This window comes from Miscanthus floridulus, chromosome 9 (assembly GCF_019320115.1).
Source record: "Miscanthus floridulus cultivar M001 chromosome 9, ASM1932011v1, whole genome shotgun sequence".
Classification (NCBI taxonomy): domain Eukaryota; kingdom Viridiplantae; phylum Streptophyta; class Magnoliopsida; order Poales; family Poaceae; genus Miscanthus; species Miscanthus floridulus.
This window is the reverse complement of record NC_089588.1, coordinates 14,249,927-14,273,879: the sequence shown is the minus strand read 5'-3', so window position 1 is coordinate 14,273,879 and position 23,953 is coordinate 14,249,927. Positions and strand designations below refer to the sequence as shown.

The 23,953-nt window shown below is 45.5% G+C and overlaps 3 protein-coding genes across 4 annotated transcripts; 2 read left to right on the top strand and 1 right to left on the bottom strand.

Moving 5' to 3' along the window:
• Positions 1–3,722: 3,722 nt before the first annotated feature.
• Positions 3,723–6,652, bottom strand: LOC136481395 (cation/H(+) antiporter 15-like). Its single transcript, XM_066478749.1, has one exon. The coding sequence runs from the start codon at positions 6,509–6,511 to the stop codon at positions 3,956–3,958; it is 2,556 nt and encodes an 851-aa protein (XP_066334846.1). The 5' UTR covers positions 6,512–6,652; the 3' UTR covers positions 3,723–3,955.
• A 3,275-nt stretch (positions 6,653–9,927) lies between these two features.
• Positions 9,928–14,110, top strand: LOC136481394 (vacuolar protein sorting-associated protein 32 homolog 2-like). Its single transcript, XM_066478748.1, has 8 exons — positions 9,928–10,058; positions 10,171–10,245; positions 11,465–11,596; positions 12,445–12,544; positions 12,893–12,978; positions 13,078–13,169; positions 13,444–13,558; positions 13,731–14,110. Exons 3-8 carry the CDS (start codon positions 11,510–11,512, stop codon positions 13,920–13,922), a joined length of 672 nt encoding a protein of 223 aa, XP_066334845.1. The 5' UTR covers positions 9,928–10,058; positions 10,171–10,245; positions 11,465–11,509; the 3' UTR covers positions 13,923–14,110.
• A 1,887-nt stretch (positions 14,111–15,997) lies between these two features.
• On the top strand, positions 15,998–22,401 carry LOC136483461 (ethanolamine-phosphate cytidylyltransferase-like). Of its 2 annotated transcripts, XM_066480543.1 has the most exons (9): positions 16,355–16,947; positions 18,109–18,344; positions 18,821–18,999; positions 19,118–19,189; positions 19,389–19,456; positions 19,617–19,737; positions 21,320–21,385; positions 21,481–21,603; positions 21,963–22,401. In XM_066480543.1, the coding sequence occupies exons 1-9, from the start codon at positions 16,616–16,618 to the stop codon at positions 22,032–22,034; spliced, it is 1,269 nt and encodes a 422-aa protein (XP_066336640.1). In that variant the 5' UTR covers positions 16,355–16,615; the 3' UTR covers positions 22,035–22,401. The 2 variants fall into 2 exon arrangements, 1 of the variants encoding a protein (XP_066336640.1); XR_010765449.1 differs by lacking the exons at positions 21,320–21,385; positions 21,481–21,603; positions 21,963–22,401 and having other exon boundaries at positions 15,998–16,947; positions 19,374–19,456; positions 19,617–19,671.
• Positions 22,402–23,953: the final 1,552 nt, after the last annotated feature.

Sequence of the window (23,953 nt, the reverse complement as noted above, 5' to 3'; positions counted from 1 at the left end):
GTTAGACTAAGATACATTAAACATTGCACTTTTGATATCTAGATGATATTTCTAATTTTAGCATTGGCTTCATGCTTTTGAATATACAATTTTCTTCTTTCAGGATGCTTTAGTGCGAGTGAAATTATGGGATTTGCTAGGTAATGAGCCTGATGTCAAATTCAAGGAAACAGGGCACAATAACATGTACTTCCCTCAGATTCGCAAAGAATGATCTATCTATTTCTGCTATTCTTTTTCTGGGTTAGTGCTTAGCCATAACTTGTTTCCGTACCTCTATGTTGCATTGTTAGATTGTATCTGATAGGAAGTACATTTGTTATTGGGACAAAATATCAGAAAATTGTTAATAATGTCTCAAAAGGCCTGTGCTCTGAAGTTTCAGAAATTGTAATTTCATCTTTTCAAAAAATAACCATATTCTGGAAGTTTAGAGTGCTAGATGCTTGCTGCTGTTAACATGCTGAATGGATGCCAAAAGACAACTTTGAAAGGAACAAAATGACAAATGGATGGTGAATTTTGGTGTTTTGTTGACGAAGTTCCGTTCTGTTGACACATGGTGGGAAATTTAGGATAGTATGAAAATACATGCTCGATGTAATGTCACATCCTTTTGTTCAAATGATCTCTAGGGGAGTGATATTTGTATTGTTTCGTATTCAAAGGAAGTGTGTACATACGTCCTTGTTTGATTACGTGGATCAATCTGGCCTTTATTTAGGATAGTATGAAAATACATGCTCGATGTAATGTCACATCCTTCTATTCAAATGATCTCTAGGGGAGTGATATTTGCATTGTTTCGTATTCAAAGGAAGTGTGTATAGATGTCCTTATTTGATGACGTGGATCAATCTGCGGCCTTCGTGTTCCTTTTATCTTTGTGTCATTGTCATACACTTTCACTATTTCAGGTTATTTATTTTTGTCGCTAAATGTTTGCCTCATCCTTTATCTGAGTTAGACTCCATAGTTTGCACTTGTTATCTTATCTTTAGTTTCTTATTATGCTTGTTTCTGTTGTATCGCCCCGATGCGTTAGCACAACTGAAAAGTCACCGTAGCGTTAGCACGAGCACTCTACTAGTCTTGAAAATGCATTTGTTACCACTACCATGCTGAATTTGACCCAAAAAAACATAGGCTCTGATGGTTATGTGCTTCTTCTTTTTTTTTTGCGCGCGTGTGTGGGGATCAATTTGAGGCAAGAGAAGTGCATGCCCCTCATTTGTTCAACCAAGTCTAAAAAGGAACCTCATTTTGCTGCACGCAGGATACGTACGCCATTGTAGTGAACGACAGCCCACTGTGCCTTTAAGCGGCTCAGCCCAGTAATAAACCTCCTAGCCCATGACAATATATGCCCATGAGTCAATAACCCACTATATCCAGGTCTAGAATGATTGCATGAAGTTACTAGGGCCCAGCGGGCCTGGCCCTGCCAACTCGCTCAGCTAACGATAACGTGCTGGCTTCATCAGTTTGGACCATCCCGATATAGGCCCAGCTACTTAGGTTCACAAGTTCCTACAAAAAAAACCTACTTTGGTTCACAAATACTACAATCCTACCACGTTCATATGCTTTCATAATATATAATTTTATGTACTATATATTAAGATGGTATATATTTTAATAAGAAAATGCATGTCAAAATTTCGACCGTGTCGATGTCCTAAACGACTTGTAAACTGTCTGGTGATATTTCTTCATCATGTCAGCTATTCACTTTGAACACAAGTGTCGTGTGTTTGACCTTAGAGGCACCAACAAGTATTTCAACGAAGCTTAGATGGAAAAAAAAGAGTCTCAAGCATCGGTATTTTGTCGCGTGATGAGACTCAAATTTCAAAAAATAGAAAACCCTTCAATACGATGTCAGATGAAGATAATTTTTATATGTAAATTGTAGACCTCGATGAGATCTACAACTTTGTAGTTTTGAGTTTTTTCATTTGAGGACAGTAAGATGCTCGAAAAAATAATATAAAATTTCAGCACCATATTTTATCGCGTGATGAGACTCAAATTTCAAAAAATAGAAAACCCTTCAATACGATGTAGGATGAAGATAATTTTTATATGTAAATTGTAGACCTCGATGAGATCTACAACTTTGTAGTTTTGAGTTTTTTCATTTGAAGACGTTAAGATGCTCGAAAAAACAATATAAATTTCGGCGCTCCCGAAAATATCAAAAGTTACTGTTCACCCGCAAAACCGCCCGCAAGGTTGAAAGTTGAACTTTTTCGAGAGTTGGAGGGCCAAAGTTGTCCGGTTTTGAATTCGAGGTTGAAATCCGAACTTTGCTGCAAGTTGGAGGGTGTAAATTGGACTTAACCAAAAAAAAAAAAAAAAAGAGTCTCAAGCATCGGTATTTTTACCATGCGCGTGGGCTGTGGCTAGTCTAAGAAAAGCTAGCATCTCCATCGGTTTGAGAAAAGAGATCTCCTTTAACTAAAACCTATCGTATAGAGGAATGAGGTAAAAAAAACTGCTCCATCAGATCCTCTTTTATATATTTTTCTCAACTAATGTCACGGTAATTTATGTTTTCAATGTTCACAACAATCCATTTTTACGCAATTATCATTGTTGACCAAGTATTCAAGTTTCCATATGAAATTGAAACAATCTTATTTCATACTAGTACCTTAACAACCGTGTTCATTATACTACTTATTCTACCATATCTTGTCCTGGCTATTTTGAAACGTAACTATGTTGGAAGTATCGTCCTGCTTTTTAAGATTTTTATAATTTTAAGCATAAGTATTTGGTAGTCTTTGTGACTGGATCGTATATGCTTTTTTATCACCGGACAGCCAGGAACGTAGCCGGATAGTATACGTATTTGGTAAGTCTTTGTGACCGGATCATATATATTTTTGGTATCACTGGGTAGATGATTACTTTAGAGTTTTTTTTTAGGTATAGAAGATTCCTCACATGAAGAGGATCTGCCATTATTTTTCCTCAATCCCCTTTCCCCTTCATCCTGTCACTAACATCGTGGCCGCACAAGATGGTGGAGTGGCTGGCGTCTCCGCCGTGAGCACGCGGGCCGCTGATAGCGCAAGCCGCAGCGTCGGACATGCGAGCGCGTGGGGCTGCGCGAGCCGCTATGGCGCCGGTGGGTCACCGCTCTGGCCGGCTGCGTCAACGAGCTGTCGTCGAGCAGGGTGAGTGCTCGAGCCGACCGCGACGCCGATCTGCCACTGCTCCGGGGTGGTGCTCGGGCCTGCCTCGCCTCTGAGCCGCTGTCCAGCAGGTCGGGGTGACACCGAGAGGGAGGGAGAGTATGGAGAGAGGATGGAGAAGAAATGAGATGTGTCATTGATAGGTGGGTCCTATGTAAATAAACATCCTGATCGCTGGATGGTTTCTGGGCTGATAAGCCCGGCTGGTGCTGGTTTGTTGTGAGAGAAAAACGCTGTTGGTTGACTGATAAGCTCTGGCTGAAACTAACAAGCGAACAGACCGAAAAAGGATGAAGGATTCTCAATCTGCTGCGGCAGTCCTCTCCTGTAAGCTTCAATTGGTTTTCTCAATCGCTTATATGAGATTTTTAGAGAAGGAAGATACTCAATTTGATGGAGATGCTCTTAGGTTCACAAGTGACGATGTGACCATGTTCATATATTTTCTTAATATAACAATTTACTATTTAGTATGGTATATTCTATAATAACAAAAATTACAAGTCAAAACAATGTTACTTCAGAGACCATGTCAATGTCCTAATAATAAAGGACATGTATTTAGATTCAGAGTTACTACAGTGGTATTTAACTACACAAACTGCAATTACCATGCGAGCTACCTTGACTAAATTTCTCCGATGATCGCTGGCGGCTACGTGCTTGTTGTTAGTACCATGAACCACATGATCAGCATGAAGCCATGAACCCACCCATGGCGCGACGCCAGCCAGCCACCTCCACCTAGCTAGCTAGCTCCTATTCCCGAGGCTACCCCTACGGATCTGATCTGGCCGTGGCGGCCGCCCCGCCGTGGGCACGCCATCGCCGCCCAGTCCCAGCTCCGCCGATCTCCCCCCGGCAGACGGCCTCGCGTACGACTGCACCACCAGCACCGACGCCGTGGTCTGGAAGTCCCTCGACGAGAGCAGGTCCCCGATGGGCCCCAGCTCCGGGCACTCACTCCACTCCGCCATCCCCGCCGTGAGCGCCGGCAGGCCCGGCACCTTGCCCACCACGAAGAGGTCCTTCCCCAGCGCCTCCACCTCCCTGATCTGCGCCACCATCTCGCTGGCGTTGAACACGCCGCGCTCCCGGTACTCCACGCCCGCGCCGCCGCCGCCGCCGGCGCTGACGCTGTTGGCCCGGTCCAGGAACTCCCGCAGGATCCCGTCGTCGGCCTTGCGCTCCTTGAGCGCGTCGAACTCGGTGCCCGTGAAGCTGCCGCCCTTCTGTGCGAACCGGAGCAGCGTGAGGTCGACGGCCGGGTTGTACACCATGCGGATCGCCAGCGCCGCCACCTCGCGGTCGTCGCGCCCGCCGAAGAAGAGCGCCGCCACGCGGCACCCGGCGCCCGGCACGCCGCCCAGGCCGCGGTCGACGAGGATGCCCACGGTGCAGGGCGAGAAGCGCTGGATGCTCTGGTTCAGCGGCTGGATCGCCGGGTGGAACACCTCCATCCCGCCGTCCACCAACCGGTGCTTGTGGAACGGCAGCAAGATGAGGGCCGAGTGCCGCTCCTCGGCCGCGGACGTCACGTCGTCGTGCATCGTCGTGTACGGCGACACGGCCGCCATGGTGCGCGCCGACACGCCCGCCACGTTCTCCTCGTACGCCATGAAGGCGTGTGCGATGTGCTTGAACTGCAGCTCCACCTGGCTGCGCCGGTGCGCCGAGTGCTCGAACGATGACGACGGCGCCGACGCGTTGATCAGGAGCAGCGCCGACGACCGCCCCGCGAACTCGATCAGGTGCAGCGCCTGCACCGCCACGGGCGACCGGTCCGAGGGCGACGCCACGTCCAGCAGGGTGAGGAGCGCCGGCACGTCGCGGGGCATGTGCACGCACGCCAGCACGTGGAACTCCGCGTCCGGCTGCGGCCACGCGATGGTGCGCCGCTTGTAGAACACCAGCCGCCGTGCGGGCTTCACCACCAGCGCCAGCAGCGGCGTCACCAGCGCCGTGATCAGCGCCGACATGAACACCAGCACCGTGAACGACTGGTCGCTCATGATCCGCTTGTTCCTGCCGATGTTGAGGATGATGAGCTCGATGATCCCCTTGGTGTTGAGCAGCAGGCCGATGGAGGTGCCGTCGAGCAGCGGCATGCCGAACACGGCGGCGACGCCGACGGCGGCCGCCACCTTGAGGATGGCCGCGGCCAGCGCGGCCACCATCAGCAGCACCGCCGCCGGCGTGCTGGTGATCTTGGCGGTGTCCGTGCGGAGCCCGCTCATGGCGAAGAAGAGCGGCAGCAGCGTGCCCACCACGAAGTCCTCCACCTTCTCGACGATGGCGACGCCGACGGGGCCATTGGGCACGGCGAGGCCGAAGACGAAGGCGCCGAATATGGCGTGCGTGCCCCCGGAGTCGGCGACGAGCGCGGCGACGAGGACGCCGACGAGGACCCAGCACTCGTGCGCCTCGCTGACGACCTCGCCCTCGGCGACGCGGCGCGCCAGGCGGACGAGCATGGGGCGGACCACGAGGTAGCTGGCGCTGACGATGAGCACGCCCGACACGAGCGTCCAGAGGCACGGGACAATGCCGTAGCGGACGTGCGCGAGCGCCGTGGCGATGGTGAGCCCGGCCCACGCGAAGGTGTCGTTGATGAGCGACGCCGAGATGGAGAGCTGGCCCACGTCGGTGCCGGCGAGCTTGAGCTCCGCGATGTTGCGCGCGAGCACGGAGAAGGCCGTGGAGCAGAAGGTGGCGCCGAGGAAGACGGGGAAGGAGAGGCGGTTGAGGAACTGCTGTCCGGCCTTGGCGGCCGTCGTCGTTCCGCCGCCGTCCTCTTCCCCGGCGCTGGAGAGCGCGACGTAGCCCGTGACGGCGCCGACGAGGAAGGGCGGGAGCGCGGAGGCGGCGGCGAACCAGAAGCTGCGGAAGCCCGCGCGGAGGACGGTGTGGAGCTCGATCTCGACGCCGATGGTGAAGGTGTAGTAGACGAGGCCGATGAGGGACATGGACTCGAGGATGAAGATGCTGCGGACGGGGAAGGCGATGTCGGAGAAGTGCGGGACGCGGCCCAGCACGGAGGGCCCCAGGAGGAAGCCCCCCAGGATCTCGGCGATGTAGCGCGGGAGGCGGAGAGGCGCCAGCAGCAGCGCCACGGCGCGGGTGGTGGCGGTGACGAGGATGATCTGGAAGAGGAGCAGCGGGAGGGAGAAGTCCAGCGGGTTGTCCCCCGTCCAGATGCCTGTCATGGTGATCTTCCTCGGGTCGAAGCAGAAGAGGTCCGACCGGCCCGCCGACGTCGTGTGGTTCCACAGCTCCGCCAGCGGGTCGGCCACCGCCGTCGCCGCCATCCTCCGCCGGCCGTTCGGTGCGCTCGTCGGCCGGTCGATCGATTGTTAGCTCGTCCGTCGATCGCCGCCGGCGATGATGACCGATGTGATCGACGGTCAGTCACTGGTGGACGTGGACGTACGCGCCGGGGATGGGGGCGAAGCGCGTGTGGGGTGCCGAGTGATCCATGGGAGCGAGGACGGAGCTGCTATTCCTGGCCGGCCGGAACTCTGCTTGCATTCCATTTGCATGCACTCTTGCATTGGTTTGTGGCTGTGAGCTCGACCTCCACGTGGTGGTATGTAGGGCCTGGATTTTACCACGAATTTTGCAGCTTCATTCATGGATTTGCTAGAGCTGTGGGTATTTATAGCTCTAGCTAGGTAGAAAACATTTTGCTTATCAGTTAGATTATATTAGATATATTTGAATTACTTTCATTTATTTAATCCACAAACTACGGATTTAACCTGCATCTCCAAAGTGGAGTTGTGGCAAATAGGATGTGACATGGGGAAATCGGCCTCTCATCGTTTTTTTAGATAGTAGAGTAACAATACCAGGCTTTTATTATAGGTGCAGTAAGTTGTGCTTCAACGTATTGTTGTTATTTACTCAAACCTTGAGTGATTCGACATTACGTTGTGTTCATTCATTTCTTTTTTTTTTTGAAAAAAAAACTTACTATATCCTAACATTTTCTAGTAGACATGCTAAATCGGCATTTTGTAATTTGTATGCGACATTTTGTACCGGCCGGTTGACTATCCAGAGCACACCATTACAAAATTATGGTCCAAGCACTTTTGTTTGTGTTTTATTCTGACCCTACTTTTTTTTTTGTCTTGTATATTGCACTAGCTAGGATCTTATGTGTTTTCTCAGAAAAAAAAAAGGTCATTTAGCAGATGGGCTCTTGGGTTATACCATCCGATTCTCGCATTTCGAAGCCCAATCAGGATCTGCCTCGTTTTCTTCCTGTCCATATGGGTCGGTGCAAATTAAAGCCTTGTCCAGTTAATCTAAATAGAGGGATCCGAAAAGATTAAGAGGGATGTTGACTTAGATTTGTCTTAATGCACTCGTATTCATCTCAATCCACATATGTTAGAGTAAATTGGTGTGAAAACTAGTTATTTTTATACCTCAATACATGTGTTTTGGGTGGATACATCCAAACAAGCCCTTAGGCCTTAGGCCTTGTTAAGATGCACTCGTATTCATCTCAATCATTTGTGTTGGAGTGGATTAGGATAAAAATTAAATTAAGTTGCACTCCAATCCATTTCTACGTATATGGATTGAGGAGAATACAAGTGCAGCCAAACAAACTCTTATAGGGGATTTAATTCCATTCAATCTCCTCCAATCCTCTCGGTGTGGAGATTAACCGAACAAGCCCTATGATGGTAATATATAATTGGTAAATAACCTGCTATGTGTGGGTTCAAAAATATAATCTATCTAGTTACTTAGTAGTAGTTGCAGTAGATAGATCTATCTACGCGGTATTATAGTGTAAAAATCATCGACTTCTTGTTACCATCTCATATCTTATCTTAGCCCAACTGCTAATTCCTATGTTATTTTACAGGGGTGGATCTAGCATCAGGGCAAGGTGGGTTCCAGCGGAGCCTCTTTTGAGCCTCCACTACAAATTGGTATCTATGAACCATAACAAAGAAATAAATAAATGACAATGGAAGAGCCACTTATAACTTATTTCTCATGATCCGCCACTATTTATCGGCCTGATGTTATATTCACTCCTTTCTACCAGAGATTCTTATGGGATTTTACTATCGGACGCACAACATTGCATTAATAGATTTGTCGATTCCATGACCAAAGAAACATGCATGGTTCTCATATAATTGGGTAAGGACAGGGATCGCGACCCCATCCCCGCGCAACCAGTGACGAAGCTAGAAAAAAATTTAGGAGTGGCTGAATAAAAGAATAGAGGTTTTTTTATTTTCTCTTAACCTTAGCCCCTCCTACCTAATATATGTATGCATAAAATTTTAAAGAAAAACTTAGAGAAACTCCACGTGCTCAGGATGGGTAGGGGTGCTTAGCCCCACAGCTGGCTTCGTCGCTACGCGCAACGACTGAGCTCGCGACCAACTGCATGCAGCCGCGCGGCGATTGAGCCTCTCGCGACAACTGCATGCGGCGACTGAGCCTCAGTGCATGCGACTGACCAGCAGCGACTGAAGCCCCACTGTACCTTGCACGTAAAAAAAACAAATATTTTCTTTGAATTGGGGTAACTTTTGAATTGTGTATTTGTTTTTAATTTCGTCTACACCGGTACGTTTTACGTGACGAGACGAATAAAACTAGCTGCTTGTTCGGCAGGACTGAAAAATAAGCCAAAATATTGTTCCGCCTGATTGTTGTGAGAGAAAAATACTGTTCTGTCTGGGAACACTGTTTGCATGAACAGTGAAAGTGTGACTGTGCTAGCCAGCCCAGCTGCAGCCGGCCAGCCAGCCGAACGCAGCCTAGGCCTCACTTGTCTATGTTTCAAAGAATTTTATTTTAGTAGCAAAAATGTGCTATGGGATGAGATTTATGAAAAGAGTTACTACAATGTAATAGTAAACTTGTTACTCCAAAAATATATTAAAGTTTTTACATTGTATGCACAAGCTCGGGGCGCCAAAAAATCAAAAGAAGTTACTACTATATAAACCTAAAGTTGCTACTCCAAAAATATACTAAAGTTATTACATAGTATACACAAACTGGGGGATCAAAAAATATCAAAAGGAGTTACTACCATGTAATAATACTATAGTTGTATAACTTGGGGGCAAATTATTGCAACAAACCAAAAAATAGAAGTTGTTGCATAAGCAGGGAGCAAATTCTTTTGCGGCAACTTATGTGTGCAATGGCTATCCTTTTATGATAACTTATATATTGTAGGTGAGGCAACTAATCTGCAGGATTTACGAAGACATTTGAACACTGAAAACTGAAACTAAAAAAAAAAACTTGACTGAAAACTGAAACTAAAAAAAGGGAAAAAAAAAGGACTAAAAACCTTAAAATAGAAACTAAAAATACAGCAATCAAAATAATAAATGAAATTGACAACCACAAAAAAACTAAAATTGGAAGCGAGATGCACGTGCAAGCAGGCCACATCGCGTACGCATGCAAGCAGGCCAGGCCGCGCCAAATAGCTTTTGCGATTGGGTAAACCAGCTAGCTTAATCGTATTCAGTTCAAGCTGTGCTTGTGGGCTTCACATGGGCTGCTTGCCTGATTGTCTGCTATTACACTCTCGGCCCATATGTATGGACGGAATACCGATGTGGGCCTTCTCCAGTGACGAAGAGCCGCTTGGGCTCTTGGGTCTTGGCCTTCTCGTGGAACGCGACGCTTGCCCTGCGCTCCACCTCCACCTCCACCGCTCGCCGCAGCTTATTCACCGACGGCAGCGTCACCTGCTCCGCGGCCCCATCGGCGGTCTGCTGCGCCCTCCCAGTCCCAGTCCCAGTCCCAGGCACGCGGGTGCGGCCGTGGCCGGCGGTGAGGCGAGGCTGTTCGTTCGCGGTGCGTTCTCTTCTGGCCCTCTCTGCTTTCTGCCCGCTGTATTTTTTCGGAAATGCTGCTGCAGATAGCGGACGCCTGCGTGTTAACTGCCCCTCTGTTTCCGTCGATTCAGGCGGCCTTGCTTGATCCCTGCGAGGATCCGACTCCACTGGTGCTTCTGGATTTCTCAAGCTTGTTTCGTTCGAGGGTAAGCGACGGGGGTATCCCACGTCTACGCTCATGTGTCCGCACTTATATGCAACCTCCGTTCCTCTACCACGCAATCAGTTCGTCACCAAGTCCTAGCGCGCCATTTACTTTGTTGTGCTGCTGCGTAGCATTACACTAGGAAGAGAGGGAGGGGATCCGTGTAGGCGACTATGCAGCTAACAAAGAGGAAAGGGGAACCGAGAAGTGTTCCCAATCTGCCAATCCCTTTTTGCGCAAAGTTGGATGCTCTCAGGATAGAAGGCATGGGTTGTGATCGAATACCCCTTTATTCGGCTCTTAGCTGTATGGGCGAATTTCATTAAGCATCTATTTTAGTTTCTCAAAAGCCACAGATGATAAGGAATGGCAGCTCAACTACTTGTCCTGGAAGGAAAAGCAGATGGCTACTTAAGTAAGGATCATTTTGAGTGGTATGGTGTAAGATTCACAGCTTGTTCCAAGTAAGAAGACGCCAAATTATATAGTAGGTCGCTAGACCGACCTAATCCAACATACCTGCTACCAAAAACAACATCATTCCTCTGTCGTCTCCCTAATATGCCGATTCTGTTGTCACTGTCCTAAATAGATATCATGTGTGGCTGTTATAATTCTGGCTTTTTAAAGGAACTTCTCTTACTACAAGGAAATGCTACCACTGTTGTCTTGTAGACCTGCACATAGACTTTGTTCAGTAAAAAGATGATAAATATCTATATGACCTACAGCCTGTGAATTCAAGGTTCCTCTCATGACTCTTGACGCGCGCACACCCCTTGCTCAGTTGCTGCATGTTTTCAAGCCTCAAACAAATGGGCACCAGGATATTCTTTTTGAAAGTTGCTAGTATTGTTGTTCTCTACTTGTATCCACAAAAGCTTGACTTTCTCCTCCAAAACTTATTTCACATTAACACCAGCTCTAACGAAAAGTGGGCACAATCACAAGTTGGCAAACCGTCTAACATGGAGTAAAGTATCTTAAGATAGTGACATCGTTGAAACTGAATTTTCGTCTCTCTTTTTTTTAATCATTTTCGTTTTGAAGCAGACAAGTCCTTCTCTGTCCTCCCGTCACATGCTTTATGATGCCCCTACATATTCTTCATACTTACTATTCTCAAGAACTCTGTTCCGACGACCTCTTTTCCTCACTTTCCCCTTCTCCCTCAAGAAGGCTGTCTCCAGTTCATCACCCTCCTATTCCTTCGTACACAGGCCATCATCAGACAAGAGGGAGAATCAGCAGGGAGTGACAAGAAGATGCTGAAGAAACTGCTGCCAAAGACTAAAAGCAAGAAGAAGGAGTCTGCCTCCTCTGCCATACCCACGCTGGATCGGCTCCATGAGGTCTTTCATCCCCTTTATACCTAATTCATTGTTTATCTTCCCCGTTCCTGGTTTTAACTGTTGCTGCGCTTGTGATCCTTCAATAGTGATATATCAGCTGCAGTACTATTATTTTGTTCAAAAGCGGCAGTACTATTACATATTACTCCTTTTTCTGGCAAGATAGGACTGGATTCGAGGGTGCAGTTCATGGAGGTTTAATATGTTCTGATCAAGAATACTTTTTTTTTTGAAGTGGAAACTGGTCACCTCTAAAATATAAAGAGTTCTTATTTCTTAGAATGGGCTCTCTCCCCCCTTCTTAAGAGTATGCCAGAAGAACTCTCTTGTTTTTCCTTCTATTTGTACTCTTTTGCTTTTAACACAACATTGTGGAAGTATATGTTAAAACCAATGTCATAAAACAGTCTATCCATCTTCAGCTGACTGCTGTAACGTAATCATGTGTATTTCTGAATTGAATGGATTTCCATAAGATAAGAGTGGAATAAAACAAGAGATGATTCGGAGTCCTCATGTTGAAAAAGAGAGAGGAAGAGGTCCTTCTTGGCATAAGCTGCCAGCCTGTCCTGAATGCTTGACCTTTAGGCAGGATGGTCAGTTAAATTCGATATGGTCAGCCCTTCAATTCTATTGTTCAGCACTCATCTATTTTTTAAGGACACAATAAAGTATAGCATTCGATGCTGACATTGTGGATTATTTGTTCTGTGATCATGCCCCTCGGTCTACATCATCAGCTATTGCCAACAGATCAGCAATTTATATCTGCAGTACCTAGATATTAACTTGCTACCTTAGATTTACCTTTCACATTGGTGTGTTTTTTGTACCGTTCATGTGTGCAGACTCTAGAAATGCTGGAGAAGAAAGAGCGTTTCCTACAGAAGAAATGTTCTGCAGAAATCGAAAAGGCTAAGGATTATACAAAATCGAAGAACAAGAATGGTAATGAACGTTGCTCCAGAGCAAACACATCTGCTATTTTTATGTTTTGTCACAATCTTATGATAATTCGTCATTCTTAATTGTTAAATATGCAAATTTTGCTTGCTTATCATTATTCTTTGAAAATTTTGCCACCAAAAGGCTTATCTAGGTACAGATTAGTGATATTGAATGTCTAGACAACATTATAGATTATATTGTGTTCTCACTGTGCTTGGAACATAGAAGGATTCTTCCTAAGCTTGTGATGCTTTTCATCTTTTATTTTATAGCTCTTTAGCTTTTTTTTCCCCTCTCGAACAATAGCTCTTAAGCTTGTATGTGAAATTCCTTCTCTGTTTGTTTCAGCTGCTATTCAGTGTCTAAAGAAAAAGAAACTGTACGAGACACAAATTGAGCAGCTATCAAATTTTCAGTTGCGAGTTCATGACCAGGTAAAGGAAAAAACATATGCACACAATGTCGAACTTGGTTCACGCATCCCGGGGCTTGTAAAAATGGTGCGATAAATTGATTGTAAGTTGTTTATGTAGATCATAATGCTTGAAAGCGCCAAGGCAACTACCGACACAGTTGATGCTTTGCGCTCCGGATCATCTGCTGTCAAAGCTATTCAACAATCAGTGTAAGGTTCCATCTGCCCTACGATGGCTTATACTAACACGTAACATCTGAAGATGTTGCCAGTTCTCTACATTTTCTTTTATAATGCAATGAAAACCCCCATTCTTGATTAAATATTTCCTGCCCTTCTGTTGTTGGGCTTGTGCACCTTCTGAATCTAACACAACTCATGTATTGATAGCTCTCATGTAGACTATTACTACTATATTAATATTAATTAAAATTGCATTAACCGCCACTTGGACAAACTGTTTGTGGCAATTCTTCTTGTGCAGGAATATTGACGACATTGAGAGCGCCATTGAAGAGGCGAATGAACAGACAGAGAACATGCGGGAGATACAGCAGGCGCTCGCGACGCCAGTTGGCGCTTCTGCTGATTTCGACGAGGTACTGTATGACTTCCCCTCCCTTTAAACTGGTACAAGCTCATAGCATCCAGAGTTCCAGACCCCAGTCATCAACTTGAAGTGCACCCACTGTATGCATAGTCGATCCCGGAGAGTCCTGCATGGAACCCATTTATTTCTCTCTAACTAGTTTCCGGACAAAAACAAAACAGGACGAGCTGGAAGCGGAGCTGGAGGAGCTGGAGGAGGAAGAGATCGAGGACGAGCTGCCTGAGCCGCCGGCGAGGCAGTCCGTGGCACCCGTGGAACAGTCGGCGAGAGCGAAAGCGGAAGCGGCGCCCGCTCCTAAACAGGGCAGTGATCTGAGCGAGCTGACCAGACTTCAGGCAGAGATGGCGCTCTAGCTGTAGGCATACACTGACGACATCTGTAGAGGCTGGCAGCATCGCGAGCTCGGTCGTTTCGCACTCACCGGTACAGATGTTTTGCTGTAAATTCACGCTATTGTAGAAGACACGAGCCCTGCTTTGCAGGTAGCAGCATTGTGGTGGGCGTGTTTGAGCTGGCTGAAGTTTTTAAATATATTCTTTTTATTTTTGCCTTGTCTAGAGTTTGCTTGATAGTTGCTGTGTGAGCGGAGACTTTTCCTTGTATGTCATTATAAAAGATCGTAATTCTCTGTGTGCCCTTGAAAAAATTCAGCGGTCTTCAGCGTCAGTACTCCAACTTTTTCGTGTCATCCATGCCACTTCCGTCAGTTTTGGCTCTAACGCCGTTAAACTGTAGGTGTGAAAAGACGAAAATGTCCTTAAGTTCAAATATGTTATTAATTTTTTTTGAGCATCTTAATGACTTCAAATGAAAAAAGTCAAAACTAGAAAGTTATAGATCTCGTCGAGATCTATAATTTTCATATAATTTTTTTTTCATTTAATTTCGCAAAAAAATATGATTTGATATGATTAATATATCTTAGAAAAATCATATTATTTTTTTTTGCGAAATTAAATGAAAAAAAAAATTATATGAAAATTATAGATCTCGACAAGATCTACAATTTTCTAGTTTTGAGTTTTTTCATTTGAAGTCGTTAAGATGCTAAAAAAAATTAATAACATATTTGAACTTAAGAGCATTTTCGTCTTTTCACACCTGCAGTTTAACGGCGTTAGAGCCTAAACTGACGGAAGTGGCATGGATGACACGAAAAAGTTAGAGTAGTAGCGCTGAAGACCGCTGAATTTTTTCAAAGACACACAGGAGATTACGATCTTTTATAATGGCACCCAGAAAAAGTCTCTATATAAAATGGATGAAGGGGAGATGATATTGCGATGAGATCGTCCGCGCAGAGTCGCTGGTGACTTTGTCGCTGGCAGATGGACCCACCTGATGACTGTCAGCTATAAGGGCGTGTTTGTTTCTCTGGACAGGTCCAGGTTAGGCAGGTCGAGAAAACAAACACGCCCTAAATGCATCGTGTATGTCCGGATTTCACGGCTTCTAGTCTAGTTTAGAAGTGTGATAAGATCACTGAGAATATGCAGCCTGCTCGGTTAGCTGTTCCGTATTGTTGCTAATTTATAAAGAAGTATGGCTGACTGGTTTGTGTGAAAAAAAAATACTATTCTAGCTGCATCCTTTTACCCCCAGCCGAAGGAACGAAGATGTTCCAGACCAGTGACGGCCTTCCCCTCTAGATGCAGGCGAAGCGGTCAATGCCGCCGGCCGAGCTGGCAACGGCCGTGGACATCTTTCCCGGACCGGGAGAGAAGCTTTGACTTTGCCGGCTGCCGCCCTGGCCCCGGTCTTGTTCCATTATTCAAAGCTCCGCCGTATCCAGCAGGTGACACTGACACGTGTAATCCTTGGACCGTGTGGATGGAACCGGTTAGCCGAGACCGAAGGGAACAGGCACCGGGCAGGCATATACGGACGGGACGGTAGAGGAGATGCCAGTGAAGCTACGGATGCATCTTTCAGCAAAATTCGCTTCCAAGAGACGCTAGTAGCAGATGCGATCGTGTGTGCATCTATCCCAATAACATCATCATTAAATTATGCATGTGATAGATGCATCGCTCCTAGTCGAAGTCGTTCATTTATGGTCTTTTGGCTGTGACTTGTCGTAAACGATCGTAAATTTTTAGTTGGAATAGTATTTTTCTCTCACACAGACCAGCTAGCAGTACTTCTTCACGAACCAGCAACGAAACAAACCAGCCAACCGAACAGGCTATATATACAACTACTCTCTCCGTTCTAAATTATAATTCGTTTGACTTTTTAATCCTAAGTTTGACTGCTCGTCTTATTTAAAAAATTTGTGCAAACATAATCAAATTTAAATTATTCTTGAAGAAAATTTGTTAATAAAGCAAGCCACAACAAAAAGTGATATTTTACATAAATTTTTAAATAAGATGAGTGATCAAACTTGAGGTAAAAAAAGTCAAACGAACTATAACTTAGAACGGATTTAGTAAATACTAGTAGTACATCGTAGCATCATCTTCATCTAAACACGTCGCGGCATACGCGTTATTCTACTGTATAAAGTTGCCATCATGTTCTAAAAACACTTGAAAATAATTTTGTGAGCGTATTTTGGTCATTTTTTTAATTAATAATAATTATTTAAAAAGAGGACCGAACCTTTGGTGACCTGGATAAAAAGTTTGACGTGTAGCAAGAAGAGGTCGGTACGATGGACGGCCAGTATTCAACACAGTATCGATCACTGACAAGTGGGGCATGTTCCTAGCCCACCGCGACTGACATGTTGGTCCCACACGGCAGCCAGAGCTGGAACGGTGTACAATTCCGCTACGCTCACTCCCGAACGCAACGGAACGGGGACCCCACTCTCTTGTTTTGTTTCCCTCTTTGCCCCGGAGGCTCGGAGGCACCCCAGAGCATTCGTCGTCCTCCCCCGCCTCGCCGCCACCACCGCCGTCCTCTCTCCGCCTTCCCCTCCTCCTCCTCCTCCTCCCCCTCGCATGGCGACAGCCCCTCGTCCCTAGCCCTAGATCCAGCCATCCCTCGCTCACGCACCACCAACCCCTCCCTCCCTCCCCACCTCCGCCCGTGCCCCCCCATGGACGCGGGGAATGGCTGCAGCGCGCGGGCGCTGGCGGCGTACGTGATCGGCGGCATCGTGCTGGGTGCCTCGGTGCTCGTGCTCCACCTCGCGGGCGGGCCCGCCGCAATCCCGCCCCTGCCCCTGCCGCCGCCCCTCGGCGCGCTCCGCCGCCGCCCCCGCCGCCCCGTGCGCGTCTACATGGACGGGTGCTTCGACATGATGCACTACGGCCACTGCAACGCGCTGCGCCAGGCGCGCGCGCTCGGGGACGAGCTCGTCGTCGGCGTCATCAGCGACGACGAGATCAAGGCCAACAAGGGACCACCCGTCACGCCGCTCCACGAGAGGTCCTGTCCCCTGTGTCGATGGTCTTTTTTCCGTAATAATATCTGATCTCATGATGTGACGCGAAACGTAATTCTAGACTTGTAGCATACGGTTGTGTTAGCACAGGTTACTGGGAGTGGCGTTTTATTTCCCGTAGCTACCTGCCCATGACCTCACTTTTAGCAGTAATTCATCAGTTGAGTGCTATTTGGGAATTTCATATTCCTCCTGGGGAATCCATTGTTTGTTCTTGCTGGCCTATAAGAGTTACTGTGCAGTGGTCTGCTCCAAATTCTTTGATCTCAACCGGGTTCAAAAACAATTCTTGCATGAATCCAATTCTGCAATCTACACATAAAGAGAACAGTCCAGAGGGTTTTATTTATGTGTTCTTTTTTGTAGTTATTAGTTTAATTTCATCCACAAATTGAGTTAAGGCCTTTAGGGCATAGCACTAGTGTTTCTGTTGTCACTTTAATCAGCCTGTTCGCTTGTTGGTTTCAGCCATGGCTTATCAGTCAGCCAACTGTGTTTTCCTCTCACAACAAACCAGCACCAGCCAGGCTTATCAGCCCAGAAACCAACCAGCGAACAGACTGAATATAAAGGGGCAGGTTACTTTGTTGTTTGACACATTCTGCATATGCAAATAATCCTCGAATGGTTGTTTTTATATTTCTTCTGAACTTTATATTGTGTTATTCCTTTACGTGTGACCTGGCTGTACAGAGATTTATGCCTGTGCTTCTCTGTGTCAGGGAGTTACTCCCTAACTTATATATGTTGTTTAGCACAATATGAAAGTTGAGTTTTATTTATGTTTTCTTTGGTAGTTATTAGTAATAGGTTTCTTTGGTAGTTATTAGTAATAGGTTCATCCGAAAATTGAGTTAAGACCTTAAGGGTAATAGCACTAGTGTTTATGTTGTCGCTTTCATAAAGGAGGCAGGTTACTTTGTTTGACACTTTCTGCATATTATGCAAATCATCCTCGAATGATCGTTTATTTTATCTCGTCTCAACTTTTATATTGTGTCATTCCTTTACGTGTGACCTGGCTGTACAGAATTTTATGCCTCTGTTTCTCTGTGTCAAGAAGTATCAAGTCTGTTACTCCCTGACTCCTATAGTCCTATATGTTGTTTAGCAAGATTCTGATAATTTTTTTTCTGATAATACAGAATGATAATGGTCCGTGCTGTGAAATGGGTAGATGATATCATTCCAGATGCACCTTATGCCATTACTGAAGAATTCATGAACAAGCTATTCAATGAGTACAACATAGACTACATTATCCATGGTGATGATCCTTGTTTGCTACCAGATGGTACTGATGCATATGCTCTTGCCAAAAAGGCTGGTCGGTACAAGCAGATTAAGAGAACCGAGGGAGTGTCGACAACAGATATTGTTGGTACTAATTTCGCTTTAGTTTTTCTTTTCAGCTTTCGATTTTAAAAGTCTGCTTTGCTGATGATCATATTGAATTTTGAAATGGGGATTATTTAGGTACTAGTTTTCAGTTGCTAGTTATTTTTTGTTCAAATATCATAGCCGCCCTTTGATGTTGCAATTAATTCTAGATCTACCAAAAACTTCTTTTGGCAACTACTGTACTGTTCAAAAGATTTCCTCAGCTGATTTGTTCATTAGGAAACCATTGTGAACCAAGTATCATCTTAAGAAATGTTTAAGGGATGACCATTCCACTATTGTTCTTGTTCCCAAGACTGCACACACAATGAAGCTTCTGCTGTACCCATTTCTAGTTTAGAGCTTCAAGTTATTCAACTTCTTGGGGACAGTGAATTATTCATTTCTAGGGAATACAATTTATATGGTGATGAAAATGCTTTATTCTCATGCTGACTGAGTATTGCTTCATGATAGGACGGATGCTTCTTTGTGTTAGAGAGAGATCATCTGATGCCCATAATCACTCTTCACTACAAAGGCAGTTCAGTAGCGGACATGGTCAGAAAGTTGATGATACTGGATCTGGAACTGGAACAAGAGTATCTCATTTTCTTCCCACATCTAGGCGAATAGTTCAGTTCTCAAATAGCAGGGTATGACTTCTGCTGATCTGCAGCTTCACATACAATAAGATATCACTTCTTGGACTGTTCACAGACATTTTGAGACCAATTCTTGGATCGTCACTGACTATAGACATTCCCAATGCAGGGTCCAGGTCCAGATTCTCGGATAGTTTACATAGATGGCGCTTTTGATCTGTTCCATGCTGGACATGTCGAGGTAAATGTGAATTCCTTTCCACATGCCCACCCACCTGAAAATGGGGAAAGAAAGAAAGAAATCCTCACATCTGTGTCAGCTAAGTCTGTTTAGGACACAAATGCCCCTGCTGGCTGTACTTCTGTTTTTGCAAGGAGAAAACTAAAATTAACCCTGCATGATTCATATATTCTTCTGTTTATAGTTTCTTTCCATGTAGATATTACGACTTGCTCGAGAACTTGGAGATTTCTTGCTTGTGGGGATTCACACAGATCAGACCATAAGGTAATATGATGATTGCATCTCTATTCTCCTCTATGCTTAAGTTAGTTCAGTTCTGCAGTAGTCCTTGTTTATAGTCAGAGTTCATTTCTGTTGAAGCATTATATCTGTAATGCATAACATTCAGCCTACTTTTCTTTTGGTGTTTACAATTTTTTGGCAGTTCAACTCGAGGACGACACCGCCCAATCATGAATCTCCACGAGCGAAGTTTGAATGTTTTGGCTTGTCGTTATGTTGATGAGGTGATCATTGGTGCTCCATGGGACGTTTCAAAAGACATGGTGAGTTATCTGTTATCCTCTCACCATGGAACCAACTAATTTAGTTATAGAACGCATGATGAAATGTTTGTAGTTGGCTGGTTGCTCCTTGTACACAGCACTCTTAAGTCTTAACACAATAGACAATACATTGACCGTAAGATCTGTAACATGGAATTTACGCTATGCCATTGAAAATCCTAGTCCAGATTATCTTAGTATAGATAAAAATAAGGCTGGCATGCTCTTATCCATGGATTGATACAGAAGAAATAAGCCTTGCATGGTATGCTCACATCCATATTTTAGTTTGGATATAAGCTAGGTCTGAGGCTTTGAGATTTTCTTAACTGAGCCTCAGACATATTTAAATAGTTGGTTGACTTCTAAATCAGATTTCAAATAGGTGTAGACCCATTAGCGCTACCTGTTCCATTTTGGATGCTATTTACATTAGACAGAAATGACCAGAGAGTAGAGACTGGACCCAATTTTGATAGAAGCAGGAATCAAGTTCTTACAATCGTCTTAATCTCAAATACTCATAACCAGAATAAGATGTAATAAGAAAAGGACCAGGGCCCATACCCGTGGCCTAAGAAAATGAAAAAAATGGCTCCGTTGGCTACAAGCCCCCTCAGCAGGCACTGTAGCAGCAGCAGCTGAACAGGCCCATTAAAATTTGAATAGACGGGAAATATAGAGATGGCACATGCACTGTAGCAGCAGCAGCTGAACAGGCCCATTAAAATTTGAATAGCCGGGAAATATAGAGATGGCACCTGCACAAAACAATATACCTTGCAGAGTGATTATGGGCAATATTATTGCTACTTCACTACAAAAGAAGAGCCAAAAAATGGAGTTAATAAAGAGCAAGTCCTATAGGTTTTCCACTATTTTGTTCCTCATCTCTCCAACTGAGGACCTTGGTCTTCATCTGAGAAACTGAGCAGCTCGTAAAACACCATGGGGTGTGCTTGCTTTTGATTACTTCGGCTGTTTTGGCTGTGCTGGCTGCGCTGCACAGCAAAATTGCTGGCTGCCTACAGGTGCTGCACGTACTAGTTATCTACCAGGCTGCAGTATGCACTGTTCTGGCTGCAGCAGCCAACAACTGCTGCAGCCAGCACAGCGGATCAGGTTCATGGTTAGTAGGTCTCTGCAAAGCTATCAGTGACTTAGTTTCTGTCCCAGCCAAATGCTCCCTTAGTATATTGCCATCAGTGTCCTCAGTTTAGCCACACTGGTTGCATAAAGCACCAATTAGGAGGCGTATAAAAAGGGCGTACCCAGTGCAGAGAGCTCCCGCTCTGTGCGGGGTCTGGGGAAGGGTGTCAGTGGCAAGCCTTACCCTCGCCTGTGCAATGCGAGGAGACCGCGACTCGAACCCGGGACCTTCCGGTCACAGGCGGTAAGACTCTACCGCTTGCACCAGGCCCGCCCTTCAATTAGGAGGCGTATGCTATTTAGATATTTTAAGGTTAATAATTGAGCCCTCTTGTATTGATAGAGGCCAGGTTAATGACTATGTGATGCAAATTATTGTTATGACCAGTATGTTTGTGTCCTGAACTCTCCAGCTTCCTTTTGTCGTGTGCAGATTACCACATTCAATATTTCGTTAGTTGTCCATGGAACTATTGCTGAAAACATGGACTTTACAGAGGTAATTGAGTTTTATTTATAAGAACCATTTCTCTACTTTATCAACACACAAATGTTGCAACATTGATAACTGATTGTTCCTAATGCATTTTTTAGGATGATTCAAACCCATATGCTGTCCCAAAGGCTATGGGCATTTACCGTCGGTTGGAGAGTCCCTTGGATATCACTACAAGTACTATCATCAGGAGGATTGTTGCTAACCACGAAGCTTACCAGGTAATTACTGCGATCAGATGGTTATGAGTCCTTTGTATGCAGTATGCAGCATGTTGTACAGTACATATTCACAGTTACGACGCATCAGTCGATTTTGTCGTCTACATATCAATGATGTGCATATGGGAGCTGTTGTTTGCTGATATTGTGCTGGTGCATTACTGCTTGAGCAAAGGCAGCCTTGCATGTCAGCATGTGTCATTAAATAATGTCTGTTTTCTTGGGACCAATCTTCCCCCCTTAAATTACGCCTGGCAATGTGTTCTTTGGTGTGGGGCTGTTGTCGTTTCATTTATTCTGGTCCATGGATCTGGTGCTGTCTGTATTCACTCTTGCTGTGTCCATGTGCCATTTTGCAGAAGCGGAATGAGAAGAAGGAAGCCAGTGAGAAGAAGTACTACGAGAGTAAAAGCTTTGTCAACGGGGAGTGAAGTTACGAGTAGCAGAACTTGCATGAAGAATGTTGCCTAGATCATTTTAGATCCCAGCCTTTAGCAACGGCAACAGTTGGTTGATCTACAGCTGTACCTTTTTCTTCAGTATCTTTGATGTTCCGCTGACATAGCTTAGGAAGCATCAGGCGCGACATTGAGGAATGAGTCTAGGAGCATTTCCATCATTCCCCCAGTGTCTCGCCAATTTTCCACCGCTGTATTGTATATGCGCCTTCCAGCTGTTGTTTCCAGCTGAGTTGCATTTGAGATCTATAGGCTTTCCGCCCCCCATGAAATTGTGCGCTACAGTATGAAAACCCTGAATGTTAGCGTGATTAACTATTTGCTGCTGGTGTTTCTTTCCCATCTGCACTGTAATGCGCATCTTATGGCACTGGCAGCAGTCCTTTTCTTGAAAATCAGGCTGGGTTCCTTCCGCTGTGTTGTTGAACTGAATGAACATATGGACCGTTCGTTGTCGGCGATGGCAAAAGCGACCGATGGTACACCTGGTTGGCTGGCTGGCTGGATGGATGGATGAACCGAACGTGGGTTGGTGACACGTTGGGATCTGATGATACGATACGGATCTGTGAATTAACTGAATTCTGACAAATGGTTGCTGCCAATCTGCCGGGCCTGCTGCTTGCTTGCTACGCGTTGTCGCGGATGGAAAGAGATGTGCTACCTGCGATCTGCATCCAGCAGGCAAGGGGCACACATCTGGTGCTGGGGCTGCCTGTGCTTGCTCTCTTGCGAGCAACCTTTACTGTGTCTGGTCCACTGGCTGATTGGCTTGCCAACAAACGTTGGTTTCGCTTTGATCTTGGATTAGGACACTTGTCGTCTCCTGGTTTCTGGGTGCTGTTCATCGTCTGACTGACTCATGCGTGGCTACGGTTGGTTACATGTTTTTTTTGACGTTGTACGGTTGGTTAGATGTGCTCCATTGTTTCTTCTGTTTGGGTAATCGTTTGTCGTTTCCCTTGGGAAGGTACAGGATGCAATTCGTAAGAAAACTTGCAGCTTTGCACCTTACTTTTCCGTGCTATCTACGTGTACAATATGTCACGAAGCCAATTCTGAAACTGTTAGTGTCATCTTCGACAGTTCACATCCGTATGCATCCTTGATTTGCTCTCAGATGAACAAAATGCCACAATTAGTGGTACTAATGGACAGAAGAGTAGAAGGGGGAGAGATTTTCGTGATGGATTGATGGATGGATGGATGGATGGATGCTGGGACATTACGATTCAAGGTGTGGGACAAGACGAAGGCCCCACTGCTAGCTCTGACACGTCACCGATCCTCTCACCCGTCGGCATGGATATACGTATCAGAACGTGCTTGTTGTGTGTGATTCTGACATGAGATTTACCTTTTGTGGTTGCTGGTGGGCCAGGCTCTGCACATGATATAAGATCCTCAACCATGCATTAACAAAATTTTTTTCTTCATTTCCTGTGCCTCCTAAATTGTTTTGCCAATAATTCAACTATTATTTTGCCAATGCTAAATTGTTTTTCTCGTGGGCTCGGGCTATCCAAGCTAAATAGGATATCTTGCATGTCCTTCTACCTGAATTTTGTCTTCGGTGTGGGTGTCCACTTCAAGGGAAGTAAAAGGTGTTTAATTTTCTACATTCACCCCTTCAAAATGTCATTGAACGTGCTTTCAGAGTTACGAAACAAAAGTGACGTACACAGAGGCTATGCTAAGTTTTTCTACTCGTACTCAGAAGCATATATCATTCTTGTTTGGATGACGTTGCACAATTTTATTCGTGATACTAAGTTACATGATAAGGAGTTTGGTAGATGTGATGTTGATGAGGAGTATCTACCAAAAGCACCATGTGCAACGGCACAAACACATGGAGATGAGAGTCTAGGGGCGGAGAATGATGAGGATAC